A 20,961-nucleotide genomic window follows, 5' to 3' on the forward strand; every position below is an offset into this window, starting at 1 on the left:
GCTCACGCGCTGAGAGCCTGTCTCGGGCCTCCGCCACATACCTGGCACATCACAAGGCGGGTAGGGGTCTTTGTCCTCATCTTCTTCTCGGTAGTCATCGATGGTGACCTGGGAAGACAAAGAGGTCTTGGGAGGAACGGAGACTGACTTAAATGTACTCGAGAGGGGCAAGTAAAGGCTCAACCCTGCCGTCCGGCAAGGGGCAGAGGAATTGTCTCCAGAGTGTGCACTGTGTGTAAGTGTGTCGGGACAGCAGGTGCCCCCAGACGGTGACTCTGCTGAAAACAGAAGGCCTGAGGGCAGAAGAGGAGTAAACTAATGTAACCCCTACCCAGCCATGGACAGCCAGCCCCACCCATGCCTCTTCCTCTCCCAACACTGGCACCCACGCTACATGAGAACTGCCTTACGGATTCCTGCCACCCCGTCAGACTGAGAGCCCCACGCACGCAGGGACCTCGCTGGTCTTGGCCGTTCCCGGTCCCCAGTATCTGACACACAGTCACCACTCAAAAAGTATTTACTGACTCACTGAATAAATGAACAAATTAATGAGAAATCCAGAGCTGACACGGTGCACAAAGTTTCACAGTAGGGCCTTAAGCGCCCAGACCCTCTGACCCTGAGACACCCGCACTCTGGGGACAGACATCTTTCAGCAATCCTTGATTTTAATCCCCACTGAGAAGATACTGACACAGGTCAGGCCTGACCACATCATTCCAAACAAGAAGAAATAAGCAGTCAGACCAGTTCGGTATGCATCATACCAGCTCTCTGGTGACATACCGTTAACAACCAGCTAAGCGCCTTAATTCACTCAGACACCCCTGGAAAGCCAGTGTCTATGACGGGGTGCCACACTTTCACCACTCCAAAATACCACACACAACACTGTCATGGTGTAAAGGGTACATTTACAGTGATATCAACAGAATCATTTTGAAACAAAGTGGAGAATGTAACATCTACCTTGTTGTCACTGTTGGCTATCTGGTTGATTTCTGGTTTGTTGTTCTTTTTATTTTCCAGGCTTTCTTTTCTACAGAGAAGAGGAGAGAACAAAAAAACCCCAAGTAACCATACTGCTTTGTACAAAAAAGCTAATCAGGATTCTGAATCAACAGTGGCCCAGGGAAGGATGGAAGTTAATTGGAAACAACCCTAATAGCAAGAACATAGCACAACCCACACCCAGAGCTTCCTGTTCACCTCACTGCACTGGATTCATTACACAGATCATCTTATTAAAATTCTCATCCAAGAGCTAATCAGCATTGAACGCATCATTTATTTTATGACGCCAAAACTAACTGCAGTGATTCGTTAAGCGTGGGGACGCGTGACTCCTGCTCTCAGCTCTGAGGGGATGAGAGCCGAGGGCCTGGGTTCTGCCCAAGAGTCCATCCTCTTCGGTCGGCCTCACAGGACCAGCCAGGATCGCCACAAAGCAGCAGCACAGGAGCTGCAGCTGCTGTGGAGCCGGGCGCCCCGGCAGGCCCCACCTGCGAACGGCTCCTCGGGGCAAACCCCTCAGCAAACCGCCCAGGTGAAAATGGGGTTACCTGGCAATCTTCTTCCTTTCCTTTTCTTCAGCTTCCTCTTTCTGAGCAGTATTCAAACTTTCAGCGTCTGCCAAGTTGTCTACAGCGATGGCCAAGAAGACATTCAGTAGAATATCTAATTTGAAAACGTTAAGGATGCAACACGGTTCTAAATGCAGCTACACACGGTCAATAATGGCAATGAAACACCCCCGTGTTCAGGAGGCTGGTGACAGGTAACTGTCCCCTAGTGCTATGTTCACTTGGTAAAGCTAGGAGACCAGAGTCCCATTTTTTTTTTCAAAAAGAACTAGAACCTGTAGAAGATAAGCTGGCCAAAAACAAAATTAAGATTCACCAAAACCCACGAAAACCTACAAACGCCAACATTCCCCGTCATGCGTGTGCACGTATGTGCTTGTGCACACGTGTCTATACATCTAGGGGTCTAGGGCTATGACACACATTGCGTAAAACAATCTATAACATAAGCGTGTTGTTTTTATGCATTTTGCATTTCGCTTTATGCCTTTTGTTTTCTTTCTTTTAAAACACTCACACCCACAACATATCTATGCGGGGTGTCCTTTCCAAATAAGACCCTGCAAAGGCTACACGTTATTCAAATGATGATCCCGTCGCACAAGGCAGCCGGAGCCTTTCTTATTTGAAATGACCTTCCGAGTCTGTGAATACCTCGTTCATTCGTTCATTCCACAAACACTGACTGACTCCAGCACGCCTGCCTTATTGCCCGATGGCGCTGGACCACTCCTCCGCAGTGTCCCCCGGTGGCTGTATCTTAGACTATTGTGGCTGAATTTCATTTTTGCAAATAGTAAAAAGTTAGGGGACTGAACAAGTTATCAGGTTTTTGGCTCTTACTATAATGTCCTATGTGTGGTTTCCTTGAATGACTGAAAAAAATATGCTGAATAAGGTTCCCAAATCAGACGATGCCTGTTTCTTACTCGTTAGCAGTTAAGTACATTTTGGAGAAGCACAGGGATCAGAGGGCAATAAATAGGTCAAAACGACTCCGTTCTCTGACTGATGCTTCCCTCTAGCTGACGTGCCGCCACCTGCGTGCAAGACAACGGGAGCCCAGGGACCCCAAGACAGGAGAGGCACAGCACGGTCCCACACACCCTCCGCCATCTGAACTCTCAGGCAGGTTGCCGAACATGTCAACAAACATAACCTAACAAGGCGCTGATAATGACCAGTCTTCCAGGGGATGTCATGCTTGACCTATTCAAGTCTTTAAAGAGGACAGAAATGTGAGTGGATTCTATGAAGGCTTTCAAAACACCTTTGATACAGTAGGATTATTTTTTAACAGAGCTGCAATGAGCCTGGGGAAGCAGTTTGTCCTGGGCTTGGCGATGGCTTGGCAACACGAGCTCTCCTCTGACAGACGTGGGGTAATCATGGCTCAGAAAACGATTAGTGCTGGGAATAACTGCACTGAGAATCCCTACTGATGATCGCAATGAACAAATACTGCAACTCTAGTCTTAAAATGACACTAGATTCTTTTAGGCAGTAGAAAGAAAATGCAGAGTAATAAACCACAGGAAAATCTTGCAAGTTTGTAACAGGTGGTTTCCAAGAGCAAATACCCATTATCTGTTTTTAGAAGCATTATCCACAAGACCCTCCTAAACAGTGGTGTGCTGTGGAATCTATTTGAAAACATCCGTCAAGCACTTCTGATGTGCCAGGCACCGTTCTGGGTGCTGGGGACATGGGAGGAAACAGGACAGACTGGAGTCCAAGCTCCCAAGTAGCATCTATTCTAGCTGCGGGGGGACAGAACATAAACTACTTAAGGATTTCAGAGAGTGACACAGGTACTACAAAGAAAACACAGTATCTAACTGGAAAGTGGCCAGGGAATACTTCTCTGCAGATTAGGGCCAGTATACGGCTGTGGCCTAAAGAATTAATCACGAGAAGAGCAGAGAAAAAATACCGATCATTCACTTAACAAACACCGACCAAGGGCTGTGCGTGCATGACCCTGTGGTGTAAGCCACGAGACATGTGAATACAAAAAGAGATCGCTGACTCAAGAAGCTTCTCATCTAGTTGGGAAGATGGAGAAATGCCACCCCAAACTCCAGCAGGACCCACAGGCAGTAAGAGGCACATGCAGACAGCCGGGCAGGAGAGCTGCCCTCCAGGCAGGGGGAGCAGGGTGGTTCCCTGCAGCAGGGCTGTTGGAGCTGCATGAGAGACTCCTAGGATTTCTCTGTGTTGAAAGAGGGACTTCCACACAATACACTGAAGAACAAAGCACTGTCCCCATAGGTTTGCACTGGGGTTTCCACCCTGAAGAAAATTCACTAACAAGCTAGAGAAGATACAGCTCAAGGGATGTTGTATGAAATTAAATCTGTTTCCCGCCTCTTAATCTGTCTTACCTCAATTTGATTACAAGCCAGCCAAAAGAACCTGCAAGCTAGAGGGACATTTTTCCTCCCTACACCCTCAAGGGTGATGGCACGGAGAACAACAGGGCTTTGTCCTAAGCCATGCCTTGGGACCTGTACAGGAGATGGGACGCCATGCTGAGCGGGTGGCCACTGGTGCAGCCCACGTGCCGTCTCAGGCTCCCTCCCGTGGCTGCTCTCATTCCTCAAAGCCTAACTGAGACTCTGCTTCTCCTGTGCTGCCCTAGCAACGGCGAAGGAGGGCACGAGAGTGAGGTGAGGGCACTCACCTCCCCACCACCACGGCTACCACCATCGCCACGGAGAAACTCAGAGAGGAAGACAGTAAACACGACAGGGACAACAAGGCGGCCCGGGCCAGCCTGAAGGCTGAAGGATACAGTTACCACAAATGAAGAGGATGATGAAGTAGATGCAGACGATCATTCCCGAAGACGACGGGCCCCCGTAGGCCATAATGCCATCGTACATCACAGCATTCCAGTCTTCACCTGTCAGAATCTAAGAAGCCAAAACTGGGATCAGCGGGCAGGTGGACTCACAGTTCCCACGGTTCTCCCAGAGCTCCCGGGGGCTGCCCGTGTCTGGTGTAACCTGCCTTTCACAGTTCAGTTTGTACTGAACAAACGCATCTGTTATCCTATAGTTTTTTAAATGTTATGCTTCATCACATGAGTTAACTCTTCTGGTGAAAATAAAATAGCATTCCATGTAAGACTTGTGTACCCTCTGACTACACCCCTGCCCATTCGGTCCGCCCCCCAGAAGCATGCTGTTGGTGTGTCTCTCCAGGACCTCTGTGCATTTAAACACGTATATGCATACCCAGAGAAAATGGGCCGTACAACCAAACAGAAATTTGGCAAATGGTTTGACAAGGCGAAGCAATTCACAGAAAAGGAACTATAACTGGCTCCTGCCCACCTGAGAAGACATTCAACATCACTCCTGACAACAGTAATATCAATTAAAACTACAATGAGATACCGTTTCCACCTACCAGACGGGCAGTAATCGAAACGTCTGCACACTCACTATGGTGAAAGGGAGTTAGGCAATGGGCAGTCCCCACACCCCATCACCGGAGGATGAACTACCACAGCCTTGAAGACAATACTTGGGCAAGGGTGTCAAAGTTAAAAATGGCTACACACCCTTTAAACCAGCAATTCCACCTGGGGGAATTTATCCTACAGACCTACTGTCACACACGTGCCCCATGGTGTATCTTCAAGGTCATCCACTCAGCCAAGACGAGACACAGTGGAATATCCATCAGCAGGGGACTGGACCCATGAATTCTGGCACGCCCACGCCACAAAACAGAGCAGCATTGAAAAGGAGGCAGCAGCTTTTTACGGACCAGTAAAGAAGGTTCTTAAGGACATGTTAGGTGTTAAAAGGAAAGATGAAAAAAAGCATGTAGGATGAGCTACCATCTGTAGGTAGATAGGCGGGTAGGTAGGTTTATTTACACCTGAGCGAATATACTGGGAACACCGAAGAATCTGCTTAATGGTGGTTGCCTCCGACAGCGGGAAAATGGCGGCTGGGTGGGAGGGAGACTTGTCCTCGTATACGCTTTTTTAACCTTCGAATTTTGTGCCGTGCACACGTACTACAAAAACCACCGCCACCATGCAGGTTTCTCCGAAAGTACCAAAAAAAAAAGACTCGTCAGTGGCCAAAAATTAAAACCGAGTTAATATTATATACTTTATTGCTATAGGCCAGGTCTAGAGCAGTGACGGTAATTCCGTTCACTTCGAAACGTCCAAGTAGGAAAGAACCTTAGAGATCATTCCCTAGGCTCTCATTTTTCAGAAAATAGTGACTTTCCAAGGTCACAGAGCTGAGCACTGGAGGAGCCACCGTGGGACGTCCATGTCCACTGCCCCTCCCGCCAGGCCTTCCCCCCTCTCCCGCAGGACTCGCCGCTGGCATCGCATGTGAAAAGCAACAAGGACAGATGAGGCCAACAAGGGCGCTGCGTGGCTTGTGGGATCTTAGTTTCCCGGCCAGGGATGGAACCCACGTTCCCTGCAGTGGAAGCACGGAGTCCTAACCACTGGACCGCCAGGGAATTCCCAGGCAGATGGGTCTTTTTTTTTTTTTTTTTTTTTTTTTTTTTGCGGTACGCGGGCCTCCCACTGCCGTGGCCTCTCCCGCCGCGGAGCACAGGCTCCGGAAGCGCGGGCCCAGCCGCTCCGCGGCATGCGGGATCCTCCCGGACCGGGGCACGAACCCGCGTCCCCTGCATCGGCAGGAGGACTCTCAACCACTGCGCCACCAGGGAAGCCCCCAGATGGGTCTTTTAAATCTACCTGCCAGGCTCTAAGGAAGGGCTTCAGCTCACAATACACAAGGTGGGGGTTTGGGACACCTCAGCTTACAGCCAGGTGGGGTGGAGAGGCTGGGCCTCTGAGTGCAGGGCTACCTGTGAACCTCTGACACTGCTGCTCCCTTCTCAGCCCGATGCCTGCAAAGGCCCCAACGGCAGAGACATCCTGAGTCTGTGTGTCCCCATTACATCACACGAGGGAGGACAACAAAGGGCCAGAAAGCTGTCACAACTCTTTAATCACCCTGATTCCTCTGACTATACACCAAGGCATTAGGGCTTTAGAAGTCACTTCTCTGCATAAATCCATTATAACCAGGATTACAAAACTTGCCTGCCGCCAAAAATTAGCAAAGGACAAGAAGAGGATTTTAGAGCCTATGTCACAGGAACCTCAGAAACCTCAATACAATCAAACACAAATTTTTGGTTGATTATTTCGGAATACAACTAGTGGTCTCACAAAAACGTGAAATCACAGCACGTAGATCGGGAGTGAGATGCAAAACAAATGACTTAAATGGCACCAAATTAATCAGAGTGTTATTAGGGCAGAGGTTACTAATACAATAATAATGGAGTGTTTTGTCTTATTGATTCGTGGACAGATGAGAAGGCATCCCCTAAGGTGCAGCCCAGGGAAAGGATGGCGGGGGACCCACCTGGAACACGGTTAGAAGCGCTTGAGGGAAATTATCAAAGGTGCTCCGCTTGGTTTGCGTTTCGTCAAAATTAAACTTGCCGCCGAACAGCTGCATCCCCAGCAAGGAAAAGATGATGATGAAGAGAAAAAGCAGAAGCAGCAGCGAAGCGATGGACTTCATGGAGTTTAACAAGGATGCCACCAAGTTGCTCAGGGAGGTCCAGTGCCTGCAAGTCAAGACAAGGGGGTGAGCCCAGAGCGCCACCTGGGATGGAGCAGAAGGTCCCCCAGGCGGGGACAGGGCTGACCACCACCCACGTTCAGAAAACACCTGCAGTGAGATGCGCACGTCCTCACCTGGTCACTTTGAAAATTCTCAAGAGCCGAACACAGCGAAACACAGAGATGCCCAGAGGAGACATGATTTCCAGTTCCACCAAGATCGTTTCAGTAATTCCTCCACACACCACGAAGCAATCAAACCGATTGAAAAGAGAGACGAAATATGCCTGGAGACCCAAGCTGTACATCTTTACAAGCATCTCGCAGGTGAACAGAGCCAAGAGGACTTTGTTAGCAATATCTAGAAAGACAAAGGGGCACATGTCCTCGGGATCTCATCATGGGAGTGGCTCTGACCTCTCCCTCCCCACCTCCCTCTCACCAGCCACTGCTAGAAGTGCCCCAAGAACCTCTGCCCTTGTCTTTGCTCTTGCCCCAATTACAGAAATGCAGCAAGAACGCTTATGGTCTGCTCGTCTGTCAGGCTCTGGTCCTACTTCTGGCTACTACCCAGACGTGTGCCCCTTGGAGAAGTTCCTTGGTTTCTCTGGGCCTCAGTTTCACTGACTGTAAAGTGGGGAGGGGCAGCTTACCACATAATCTCTGATACTTTCGAGCCCTGAAAGCCTACAATTCTGCATTTAGGTCATCACGTGGTTTTTGTTTGTTTGTTTCAATCAGTAACAAAAAAAATCTGTTGGCTCTTCCTTATAGCGCCATGATCTAAGAAGCAGTTGCCTATCAGGGTCACTTCAGAAAATGCCACCCAGCAGGCTGGAGAGTCAGACAGAAACAGATTTGGGTTGATGTCAGGCAGGGCTTCACAATGGCTCAAAACTGTCGAACTCAGAATGGGATGAGCTCCCATTCTCCCTGCTGGGGCATTCGAGGTAGGTGAACAGCCACCGCTTGCCAAGAAAACTACAGAGGAAAACAAAGCTTCCAGTGGAGACGGGGAGAAGGGATGATGAAGTCCCTTCCAGCTGCCTGATTCCTTGATCCCAGGTTGTCACAGGGTTAAGACAACGAGTTGCTCTGGAGTTATCAGCTTCGAGGTGCTTCACGCACCACATGGCACAGACCGCACCCCCTCTCCAGGTGCGCCCTGTGCTTGGTTCTGCCGCCTTCCAAGCTACTGCTCACTGGAAATGGTCCTGGATGCTACCCTATGTCCATCAGAAAAGACTAGACTGCAGTCAGACAGCCTCAGGGATCCCCTATTCGGAACAGAAAGAGAACGGCTTCTGCTTATACCTTGAATCTGTGTCAACCAGTCAGGCTGGTTGTAGTGCTCAGAGGAAATGGTTAAGGTGTTGAGAAACACCAGGACAATAACCAGCCAGTAAAACGTGACAGACTTCACGGCAGCCCTACACCTTCTGCGACTGAAGCGGTTCCAGCGGCGCCAGCGTCGGCTGAAAGAAAAGCAAATGTCACTCCCTGGAAGACAGATGCAGCACCTGATCAACATCACTGAGGAGTAACTGCACTCTGGAGGTCCCAGCTGGGGTCAGGGTGCAGGGAGGAAAGATGAGAACAAATGGCATAGAAATGACCAGACCTCGTCAGACAAATTACTTTGGTTTTAAAATGCAACTTTTAAAAGCACAGTCTTGACTTGATCATGCTATCAGTTTCCTTCCTATGGCTTTAGATAACCCCATAATCTGTCATATGCAGTCCTCAAACCAGTTAGGAAATCTAGCTATTCACAGAATCATGACTTCGTACACGTATGCAGTTCACGTGCCCACCTCGAGGCACACGGATCTGTCCGAGCTCTCAGGGCAGCGAGACCAGCTTATCACACATCTCTCGCAGCACCTCAGTCATCGTGCGGAATTTCCCAGGCAGCGAAGTGCTCCCAAACCCGAGTTTTCCTTTTAGGGAAACTTTCAGTCCTTTCTTAAATCTGGAGGTTCCTCTGGAGCCGGAGAGAGCTGTCGACGTTGAGTACTCCTGAGTCATCAGGTGCCCTTTCTAACTAGGGATGCTCAAAATATACCTTCAGGAGAAAAGCTAATATTGAATCATGTTTGCATACAAATAGAATGAGCTGAGCCAAGAAGACAAGTAGCATGTCCTCTACCAGTTCGCAGCTGCAGTACGTAATTAGAGAAAGTATTCTTTCCCTTAGCCCGTCTCCCTATAGGAAACGTTCCCTGCCACAGGATGGCTTGGTGAAGGGGGTCCCAGGGAAGGGCAGGCCGAGTGGCAGTGTCAGCTCTGTCCAGCCTGTGCTCAGTGATGGGGGGTGGTGGGCACTTCCTTTAGGTGCTTGAGTCAGAAGAATCTCCAGGCTGTGTCCAGGGCTGTAGCCCTGGCCGACTCAGCTGCACCGATCTGCTAAGAACACTGTAACCCAGGGGCCAAAGAAAGAGTTGTGCCAGCTCTTTGGCAAGACCTGGAACAGGCAAGGTGCAACTGGTTACTGCTCTTGCTATATGGTTTCTGATGGTAATGGCAGCTGGAAACACGATAACCAGCATAGAAGAAGTCCACTGAGGACACTAAAAACTGTCCCCACAAGACTGGGTTTCTCCTGTGATGCATAATTCAGTACAGATAAGCAAGGTGGCCTGAACAAGATCCAGCCTTGGTGGGTCTATTCACGCTGCAGTGACAAGTCACAGATGTCTCCCAAATCTAGGGGACTGTCTCACCCCCACAAACCCTGCACTAGGCACGTGGAGGTGAAGGCATGGTCCACGGCCCCTGTCCTTGAACAGTATACCGGGCTGTGGCAGGTAATTATAAATCCACACCGAGTGTTACACCCAGGGTACTGGGTACAGGAGCAAAGAGAAGGGAGCTGCAAGGGATCTTTGGAAGAGTCGGGGAAGGCTTCTTCAAAAAGCTGAGGTCTGGGCTGGCTCTCGATAGCTGAGTAAGAGTTAGCCGGGGGAAGAGGGCAGGGCACTCCACTCAGCTCCCCCAAAGAGACTTGGACGGGAAGAACGGGAGTGTGTGGTACATTTGATGGCTTGAAAGCAGTCCGGAATAACAAAGTGCAGAGTCTGGAAGGGTGTCAAAACATGAGACCATGTTTTGGTGAGCTGGGGGCCAAATTACGAAGGAATTTAAATGCCCTCTGGCAACAGGAAGTCCATGAAAGGGCTTTTAATTTTTTTTCTTTCTTTTTTTTTTTTTTTGGCCGCGCCCCACAGCATGTGGGATCTTAGTTCCCTGACCAGGGATTGAACCTGTGTCCCCTGCATTGGGTGTGTGGAGTCTTAACTGCTGGGCCACCAGGGAAGTCCCTTTTTTTTTAAGTCAGGTTTACTGAGATCTAATTCACATATGGTAAACTTTACTCTATTTACTTCTACAGTTTGTAACCACAATCTAGATGTAGAATATTTCCATCACTCAATAAAGCTCCTTCATGGCACTTTGCAGTTAATCCACTCTGCTCACCCCAGCCCCAGAAACTACTGATTCGTTCTCTTTCTCTATTATTTTGCGTCATCTGGAATCCTATGAACAGAATCATACAATATATAGCTTTTTAAGACTGGCTTCCTTCACTTAGTAAAAATTCATTTGTGATTCATTTGTGTTGTTGATCTCTCAGTAGTTATTTATTTATTTATTTGCGGTACGCGGGCCTCTCACTGTTGTGGCCTCTCCCCTTGCGGAGCACAGGCTCCGGACACGCAGGCCCAGCGGCCATGGCTCACGGGCCCAGCCGCTCTGCGGCATGTGGGATCTTCCCGGACCGGGTCACGAACCCATGTCTCCTGCATCGGCAGGCGGACTCTCAACCACTGCGCCACCAGGGAAGCCCTAGAACATTTACAGTTTTAAGTTTTACATGTAGTTCTATTCCATTTCAAGTTGAGTTTTGTATATAGTGGTAAAACACTATTTCTAACTGAAAAATAATACTTATATGGAAAAGTATCAAACCATTGGTATACAGTTCAATGAGTTTTTACCAACAGACGGTGTAACCTGCACCCAGAGCGAGAAAGGGAACATTACGAGCAACTCAGAAGACCTCCTGAACTTCCTTCCATGGAAAGGCTTTAAGCAGAGAAGTGACAGGAAGTATCTCTCTGAGACAAAGGGCGCTGGGAGGGGAGGCAAAGGGTTGATTAGTAGGCACAGCGTTGCTCATTGCTGCACCTTGCTGGTCTGTCTGTTTCGGAGGGGGGCATCTTTGGCACCTACTACACTGTTCTCCAAGGCAGGTGCTTACTGTTTACTGGGCAGATTGATCTTCTACATGAACGTTAGCGGCCACAGAGTGATACACCAAGTCTAGAGCAACTCTATGTAAAATTCGGAAGCCTGCACATAAAAAACCCACACAGGCTTAAGTACAGAAAGAAGATACTGACCTGAGCTTGGACTTTGAGATGGCTTGACTGAAAGAAAGACAAAAAAGAATATGATTCCTGTTAGGAAGTCTTGAGGATACGCTCCCCCCACATTTCAGCAGAGATATCATAAAAGCCATGCACGGAAGCCTGGATCCAGCACCCCCGGCTCCTGCAGCGGGCCAGCTGGGGTGAGCGCCGAGCAGGGGGCCAAGCAAGAGAAGACTCTTAGCTGCCTGAGCAGCCCTGGCACAGGTGGTGATGCCAGGGGTTCTTCTCCCCTCACACTGCAGCCAGCAGGCCCTCTCCTGCCCACAGCTCAGCCTCACATCTCAAGAGCAGCACATGGAGCCCTGGGCTCGGAGTCCTGGCTCTGCTCGTCACTCACTGCGAGAGCCTGGGCAAGCAGCGCACCTTCTGGAGCTTCACTGGGCTCATCTGTAAGGTGGCAAGACAGACCCATTCCCCGCCTACTTCATGCTATCGTAGGGGGGCAGAGCAAGAGAGAGGAGGCAAGTCTACTTCATAAACTGTTGAGTTTCCTGCTCCTAACACAGCGTTTTTATGAACCTCTGCCAAGGAGACCAGATTCTCTTAAAGACGACACCTGTACTCAACAGACATAAGACCCAAAGGACACCAGCAGAAAGCAGACAAAACCGCATGGGCCTCCCCCAAAAGCAGGCGATGCTCTGCACGCTGCTGGTGCACCCGCTGCTGCCGCCCAGCTCGTCTAGAAAAAAGCCAGTGGGTGTTAAAGTGATGGCATCCTCCACGGTTAGGAGAGGGCGGTGCAGGGCTCCAGACAAAGTGCGTGAGCCGAGGACGGCAGGGTCTTGTTATCCAGCCACTATACATGAGGTTGGGAGACCCCGTGAGTGAAGGAAACTTAAATACGTAGCACATTCTATTCTGCCATACAAGCCCTTCAAAGCACTGACGCCAGCACCAGGCTCAGAGAATCAGGCCTTTTACCCCCACCGCCGACACCCAGAGGGCCCGGCCTTGGTGGCGCCTCTTCTTCTCCACCAGCACCTAGTAGACACAGGGGAATTGCTGGGTTACCCGGCTCAGCCCGCGGCAGGCTCCACCTCAACGGGACAGACTGCTCTGAGGGAAGAGGCAGGTGAAGTGCTGGGGGTCTGGGGCATCTGGGCTAGGGGGAGGACCAAGGGGTCCAGGGTGAGCCCACCCCACCCCTCTTGCACCTGAGGCCATGGCTCCAGGGCTCCCCTGAAATCTGGGTGTCTTCCTCATATCTGCTTCTCTAAGAAGCCAGGAGGAGCTGAGAGTTCAGGGCACCCCCCCCCTCCCACCCCACTCACCAGAGGCTCCCACAGCAGCCTTGGTTCTCGCCTTCCCCACTCACGTTCTCCGTGTTCACAGACTCCGTCTCACTGGTGGGCATGCTGGCTGTGGGGAGAAGAAACGCTTTAAGTGGTGCCACGGATGCACTGTGCGCCCGGGGACGGGACAGATGTGATCTCTGCCTCCAGGCTGACCATTGGGGAATCTGGCAAGAGGGCGAGGAGGGTGATGAAGGGTCCTCAGGGGTTTGACTGGCAAAAGGAAATGCCAAGAAGCCAGGCGCCTCCACAGTGGGGAGCCCTCATTTCCGTGATCTGCCAAGGACTTCCCACAAAGTCCCCCAACAGGAAGAGATCCTGTCCATCCAACTTCCCAAGAGAAGAAGCCTGGGGACCAAACTGAATCCTGCCGCTGTGCCTGGCGCCAGCTTATTCTTCTGATTTCCAGGTTTGTGCTGAGAGGCCATCAAAACATCTCAGTTACAGCTACATCTTTTCTTGTCCCAACAAGAAGTACTCGAGAAAATCTGTAAACAAACCTAATATTTCACAAATTCTTATTTTAAATATACTGAAGGAGAGGAGGTATTATAGAGGGAGGAGTGCACGAAGGTACCAAGCATAAAATCTTTTTTAAAAATTAAGAATTTGACTCATTTTCCGTTAATCTATCTGATGTTCTTCTGCCCAGCTTGTGAAGCCAAGATGCAGAAGGTGCCGACCAAAGACACCGGCACTAGAGCACCAAGAAGTAGTCTTATGGGGAGAAGAAGGTTTTCTCCCAGCCAGCGACCAGAAGGCAAAGCTGCCTGTGGTCCCAGTGCTACCAGGGTCTCTGGGCACATCTCCCTCCCCCATAGCACGATCCTGAGCAGAAGTGGAAGAAATGTTGAAATGCACCTGCTAGTGTCAGGTGGCCCTGGGACCCACCCAGAGCCACCATCTGGCACACGGGTGTTTTTTCTCCTCCACTTGATTCAACCCTAGAAACATCACGGACGTGTGCTGGAGACCAGGCAGCAAAGGAGATGCGGGACGCAGAGAGGGACTGGGCTCTGCACCTGCCCTGGAGGGCCCGTGGGAGAGGCAGCCCCCCGGTGGACTTCAACCTACTGTGACAAGAGCTACCGCAGGGGTCTGAGCAAGTGCGGTAACGACTAATCCTGCTCTGGGGTTAGGAGAGGTGGTCGAAGGTTGAAACACAGGAGAATCACCTGAACCCATGCACTTCTTCTATCCCTTGATGCATAACTTTGAACTGCAGTGACCTTATGGTTTTTATAGACCTAACGGTGCCAACAGGAAACCCTTTCCCCCTGCAAGCTCTGCCCATATGGTTCCTCTTAGGAAGGACGCCTTGGTTTCAGCTGTAAAACCCGGCAGTGGTGCCTGGAGTGCTGTGGGGCGGAGTCTGAGACCAGCTCAGGCACGCAGGGCGAAGGTGCGGGACCAGCGAGCTCTGTCTGTGCAGTGCACGCCTGCGGACCCTGCTCAGTGCGGAGACAGGGTGTGAATGGCAAGTATGGACGCAGACCTGACTCGAAGGGCCCAGAGAGCTGAGAAACATCTTTTCTGAGGCACCGAAGAAGACCCCTTCCCTTCTGTCAGCACCCAGGGAACTGAGCCTGCTTGCGAGGGGTGGGGCTCAATAGCTACCTCCAGGCACATTTAGGCAAAGGTTTCAAAAGTGAAGACAAAATGATCATTACAGACCCATATAACACAGCTGGTATCCTCACAGAATAACCTTTTTCTTCCTTAGTTAGGTCGAAAGAAACCAGCTACAAACTTTGACTCACTCTCACCATTCCATGCAAAAAACAGACAAAAACACTGCCCGCCCGCAAGAAAAAAAAGCCCACAATCCAATCACAGGAAAACCTTTAACAAAAAGCTCCATCAAGAGATAGAAACACACATACACAGGAGGCTGCTCGTGCAATTCACTTCTCCATGACTGTTCCATGCTCTGACTTCAGCAGAAAGAGTAAAAAATCCCTAAGAGTCAGCCAAGTTCATTGTCAGAGGTTCCTCCTACAGGGTCACCCTTATCTTCAGGAGCAGCACAAAGAAAATCATGGTGGGAGACCCTTACAAACATGAGCATGAGTCGTCTTTGTGGAATGTTTTTCTTGGTGCTTAGTGCCACCACTAAGAGGACAGAAGTTGAGAGCAGCATGGGGCGGGGGTGGGGTGGGTGGGTGAGGGCCCTCGGCCTCAGTTAGGTCCTGGCTCTGCCCTGGGCAGTCCCACCTCTCTTCAGGCTTCAGTGTCCTGCCTGTAAAGTGGGGACACTATCTCTAGACTCCTGAGGGTCACTTCCATCTCTAACAGTTTGCCACTTCATGGTTCTAATATTAACCACTATTAATCATACTGTAACTTCAGTCACTATTTCCGAAAGAGCAAACTTCTCCTGAACGGGCTAGAGCTTTGTGGCTTTTTACTCCCATGATGACATCATGAGTTGCTGCATTTCATTCCTAAAGCTTGTTTCTCAAATGATCTGATCCAAACAGATAAATTACACCACCCTGCCTATGGGAAGGGGGGCGGGGGGGGGGGGGGAGGGACATCATTTTGCATTTCTGGCTCTATGCCAACTACTAGTGAATGAAATGTACAAGCTGCTCCCTGGACTAGGGGTGGGGGTGGGGAGATAAGAAATAAAACTGAACTCCACAAGCAGAAACTTGAGGCTGCACTGGGGGAGAGAATCCTCCTGCTTGCCAAGCGGGCTCCATCCTTCAGGTGGGATGGGACAGTGGTTAAGGCGGGCTCTCAGGTTGGCCGGGTCTAAGTTTAACTCCACACTTGTGACCGAACATCTCCAAGGCTTCATTTTCTCATCTGTAAACTGGGGAGTACTTAACCTCACAGGGCTGTTGGCAGAACTGTAAGAGGTGAGATACAGAGTGGGTCTGCAGTGTCGGGCCATCAGTGAGGCCCATAAATGATGAATCCATCATCTCAGAAAAGCTTTCCTGGAGCTCCCTGGAAGCAAGGCGACACTCCCTAGTTGGTCCAAATCCAGTGTCACTTCGCCCTGCCCACTTCTACTACCGCACAGAGGATTCTCTTTTGAACAGCCTTCCGCACTTCTGAAGCAGCCTCGGCCAACACCCGTGGTTTGTATCTTTTCTGTCTTAAACTGAGTTATTTCTAATCTAGCCTGTTGTATGGAAAGCAACTTTTCTGGCATCACTGTTTGACACCTACAGAGCCATAGGTCCCTAATAAATAAATCTGTTCCAGAATCATGTCCCTAGGGCTCAGGAGGAGGAGAAGAAGGGGCAGGTGGGGGAAGAGAGCAGTGACCACTCTAGAACGTGGTGACCTCATTTGGTCCTGGAAATGGATCTGGATCCAGTCCCTCCCCCCAGGTCGAGGAGCCAGGCTCTGGCTGGGGCCCTGGCACCCTTCCCGTCCACTCCAGCCTCTCCCTGCAGCCAAAGGAGTGTTTCCTTTTCCAGACATATAGAAGACACAGGGCCCAGTGGGCATAACCAAGGAGCTTGTTTGTACATTAAAACATTTCACCCTTCACTTGCACCAGGCATTCATTTTCTTAATGTTCATAAATTGATATGGATTTCACTTCACTTAGCCCCAATAGGATCCCATCTACGTTTTAAAAAATCAAGACAGGAGAATCACAGACTGTTAGAACTGGAAGGGGCTTCTGAGATGACATGAACAAACGCTGTGATTTCACAGATGAGAGAACTGACCCACTTGCCTTGGGACACGCAGCTCAGATGTGTGAGGAGAAAGCTCTCCTGAGTCCCTGCCACTGTACCAGACCACCCGTGTGGCTTTGGTACATCCTTAAATATACTGGTGTATGTTTCAGTATTGGTACATGTTGGTATGTGTATGGGTATATACTTAAAACTCCATAACTCAAAAAGTTCCAAAAACCAAGCAAGCGTGTTACCCACCAGCCTTGGTGTCTGGTCCTAATTAGCCAGACCACTTCCAGGAGATCAGCCCAGCAAATGTGGGGAGTACAAAAATGCAGGTGGCACAGGGACTACTGGGACTTCATAAAAATGCAAACAGAAAGAATTATAAAAGCCCAAGTAAGTAAACCCAAGGACGAATTATCAGAACATGTGCCCCTCTCCCTAACCGGCTGCCACAGCATCAGATCTGCCCCGTTCAGGGTGACCTCTCTGTCGCCTTGAGCAGGGAGTCAGCATTCACTGATGACCAGCAGCTAGGCCTAATTAGGGCTGCAACAGAGAGACCCCCCCAGACCTACAGGCACCAGACCCTCCTGCAGAAGAAGCCGGGGTCATCTGCACGCAGAGAGGCTATTAGTCCTTTTCCTTTACACGTTTCAGGAAACTTTAGAGCTTTGTTGAGGAAGTTTTCATTTTTAAAATATGAATTTGAAAACACTTTTCAATGACTCCAGCTGAAACCAGGCACTAGAACAAGCCTGTCGCCTGTGCCAGGATGCTGACTTGCCTGCAATCTGCCTGCGGAAAATCTGGGGTAGCTCAGGGCCTATGCTTTGCAGTTGATTCCAGGTACTGGGATCTCTGGGGAGAGCTCCAGGGCAGACCCTCAGGCTTTGAGTGTGTGCGCGCTGAGAAGGGGCCCAGAGGTGCTGCCGTCGGCGAGGGGATGGTGCCAGCCAGCCAGGAGCCCAGCACGCCCTGGACCGCAAGTGAGAGTTGCCAGGGCCACCCAGGCAGCCTGGGCTCGGCCCCCGCTAGGAGCACTCTCTGTGGATAGCGGGTCACACTATTTCTCTTTAGGATCTAATTGTAGGGCCTGGACGCCATCATGGGTAATGCCACACAAAATAAACCAGGGGAACACGCTGTTTCTCAGGCTAGCACAACACCATCTTCACCAACGTGTAAACATTCCTCTATCTACCTTCTCTCTGAAGGACGACGTAATTCTCAACTATATCTGCCTGGTTTGTGAATTCAGAGGGAAGTCAACACACAAATACACGCATGCACACGTGCATGGGTACGCACGCTCAGGGGTCTGAATGAGTCTCTGTGTGGGTCCAAATGGGCAGCCCCCAAATTATGTTCACTACTAACAGGCACAGCAAAATCTCAGACTAACTTCCTTGAGTGACGGAGGCTACTGAGCCCAAAGCCTCTAGGACAGATGTCAGAGAAGCTTGGTCTCTGTCATCGGTGGTACGGGGACAAGTCCCCTTTCCTCCCGGGGCTTAGTTACCGAATCTATAAATGAGCTGTTGGGCAACTGCACCTCTAAGACCAATTTACCTCTGACCTGACAGAACTGCTGTAAAGAGGAAACACCCACAGGCTGTCTGATTTCACTCCCGGCACCAAAGGGGTTTCCCTTGCATTCCCCCACAGCTCAGCAAGGAGAGCAAGACACGAGCAGTACTGGGAAGCTGCTGCCCACCCCTCAGGAGGGTGGCCAGGAGGCCAGCAGTTGGCCCATGAGAACTGGGTCCAAGTCACCTCCGGGCAGAGCGCCCTGGAGAGTGGAACAGCACAGGAGATAGCAGCCCCCAAGAGACCTCTGCCAGCCACGGGGCCAGGAACCACGGGGACCCTTGCCAAGTGAGCCTGGAGCTTGCCAGCCTCCTCTTGGGACAGCCTCGCTCACACATGTCCTGGGCCTCTAGGAGCCTCGCTCCCCTGTTCTCCACGGGACAGGCTTTCTTGCACTCTCACGGGTCTCTTCTAGCACTTCCCTCCACGCCCCAGCAGCCTAAAGCTTCTCACTCTTTCCTTTCAAAGGCAGGGGGCGGTGGTGAGGGTAGACAACTGAGCAGTGGCAGGATCATGGCTGCCTTCCTTGGGGACAGGGGCTCCAAAGCCAAGATCTTGTGTTTTTATCTTATTTTCATGACAAGCACGGGCAGTGCCACGACATCCCCTGGAGGAATGTGCCTGTGCTTGCTAGTGGCTCAGCCGTCACAGGGTAACGGACTCTCGTTGCTGTAAAGAAGCCAGACTCGTGTTGGAGAATGTGGGTCAAGGCCAGACCAAGGTGTCTGTGTCTAAAGCAAGAATCATGCCCTGATAGTAACTATTTCTGTATGACCAGTGACAAGGGGAACATAGCATCCCGACAAGGGCCCCAACCCCACTAGCACCACCAGTAATGTCAGGGGCCTTCTTTAGCGTTCCTAGGTAGCTCAGTCAATAAAAGACCCCCCGACCCCAACAAAATACAGAAAGTTTCCTGAAAACGTTAGGTTGCTTCCTCTTCCTGCAGACCTCAAGGCTCACCCAGAAGCCTCAAGAATCCTTGAAAAGCCACGAGGCCCAAGCCCCCGCTAAGGACGGTGGGCAACTATGTGCCCAAGGAGGGGTCTCTGCTCCCCTGGGACGGGAACCACTCATCTGCTCGTGATAACCCACCGGAGCTTGTAGGCGTCAGTCTTTGAAAACTTATTTCTCGTGGCCATCACAGTATTTCCTGCTTAGCTGAAGCCCATTTTTCCTGCGGAGGCCTTCAGAGCCGCACCAAGCTCTTCACGGACCTCTGCAGGCACTAAAGCTGCGAGAGTCAGCTCTGCCTCTGCCCCCAGACCTGCTCCCAATCCCAGGCAAGTTCCTCCTCTCGGGGCCACCCCAAGCTCTCAGAGTGACGAAGGGCTCCTATCTCACACTCAGCGTCCCTTCCCACCTTCGGGCCTTCTGAAGAGAGTAGGAATCGAATACAACCTTCATTCGGACCATCCAGGACTTGTTCAAGTCCGGTTCCCATCACCGCTGCGCTCGGCATTCCCACGAGTGGCTGAGACCACTCTTCAGCAAACAGGGCAGCGTGAACCCTCTGCTCTCCTGGCGGCTGGCTTTGTGTCCCTAAGCCTGAATTTTCTCACACAGATTCCTCCAAAGTCGTCTGAGCAGGGCTGACCTCGGTGACACTAACCAGGTGTGCACAGCCAAAGCCTTGTGCTGCTGTGGGACCACGGGGGTGGCTCGGGCAGGCAGGGCAGGACACCGGTTGTTTGCATGACTGCCCTGCATGGGGATGGTCCTGACGCCAACCCCAGGGCTTCTGATGAGGGGCTATGTTAAGTATTAGTCTAGAGCACAGATAGATACTCAGCTGTTCCCTACGTAAGCCCTTTCCCCATTCCCACTTGTAAAGGCAAGGGCCCCCAAATCGTAGCATCCTAGAAGTCTGCATTTAACTTCATTCTCGAAACTGACACTACTAGCTTTTTAGCCTGGTCCTGGGCAAACCAGCCAGAGATTGGAAGACCCAGAGGCCATGTGAAACATGTAACCTGGAAAAGAAAAAAAAAATCAATCAAATAACACCATTGGAATTTCCAAACAGTTTAGATTAAAAAGCATCATTTGGGGGAAAGTGTTTAAAAAGTCTGTCTTCCAGTCTAAGAATATTCGTGCGGAACTAAATACATTTTCTGAGTTGGTTCAGCTGCTTCTGTGAGGAAACTGCAATGCTGTGTTGGCTAAGTCACACATCTGGGGGACAGACAAGAGGAAAACAACACGGCCAAGTTTCAAAGAAATCAAATGAAAACACAGGCATCTTACAAACACAGCACACAGCACATGCACCTCACACCATGCCCGTGTGTAAGGAAAAGGCGTCAGAACTGGGGAGAAGAGTCTCCCAAAGAGAAAGTTCAATCTCAGCATTTTACCGTGATCTTTAGCCCTGTGTTGGCGAAAGCCGCAAAACCTCCTTTTCTTCTTATCCTCCTTTAGTAGGTCGGCCAATGTGACCCCTTGGGTGGAACACAGGCAATTCCATTATGCTTCAGTAGAGAGCAGCAACAGCGATGCCAGCAGGCCCGAGGACGCCAGAGGTGGCCCCATCCACGGGCTCTGATACACAAACCCCCAAACCACCCCCCTTGCACGGAGAAACCTACAGTTCAGGATCTGACGGGGAGAGCGGACGTGCACCTTCTGTAGTAGTATACATAACGCCGGTCTTCGAAAACCTGTCCTAAATAAACAACCAACTAACCCACTCTGGACAAAGGTTCCCAAGGTCTGGCTTCCCCTGTAAGAAGGGCGTTAGGGAGAGGGCACTTCAGCAGGAGTCTTGGGTGCTGACTGGCTCTGTGAGTC

General features: G+C 50.6%; 1 protein-coding gene across 2 annotated transcripts in view; it reads right to left on the reverse strand.

The window, feature by feature from the left end:
* CACNA1D (calcium voltage-gated channel subunit alpha1 D) overlaps positions 1 to 20,961 on the reverse strand; it is a 324,032-nt gene that overhangs the window by 78,491 nt on the left and 224,580 nt on the right. Inside the window, exons 10-19 of one of the 2 annotated variants that reach the window (XM_032650076.1) lie at positions 12,914 to 13,001; positions 12,564 to 12,623; positions 11,610 to 11,636; positions 8,521 to 8,681; positions 7,342 to 7,567; positions 7,004 to 7,211; positions 4,381 to 4,501; positions 1,566 to 1,680; positions 973 to 1,042; positions 42 to 108 (exon numbers count right to left, since the gene is read on the reverse strand). In XM_032650076.1, the coding sequence (XP_032505967.1) occupies positions 42 to 108; positions 973 to 1,042; positions 1,566 to 1,680; positions 4,381 to 4,501; positions 7,004 to 7,211; positions 7,342 to 7,567; positions 8,521 to 8,681; positions 11,610 to 11,636; positions 12,564 to 12,623; positions 12,914 to 13,001 (1,143 nt within the window). The remainder of the gene's footprint in view (positions 1 to 41; positions 109 to 972; positions 1,043 to 1,565; positions 1,681 to 4,380; positions 4,502 to 7,003; positions 7,212 to 7,341; positions 7,568 to 8,520; positions 8,682 to 11,609; positions 11,637 to 12,563; positions 12,624 to 12,913; positions 13,002 to 20,961) is intronic. The other variant, XM_032650077.1, reaches the window with a different exon arrangement.

The sequence above is a fragment of the Phocoena sinus genome, chromosome 11, assembly GCF_008692025.1.
Source record: "Phocoena sinus isolate mPhoSin1 chromosome 11, mPhoSin1.pri, whole genome shotgun sequence".
Classification (NCBI taxonomy): Eukaryota; Metazoa; Chordata; class Mammalia; order Artiodactyla; family Phocoenidae; genus Phocoena; species Phocoena sinus.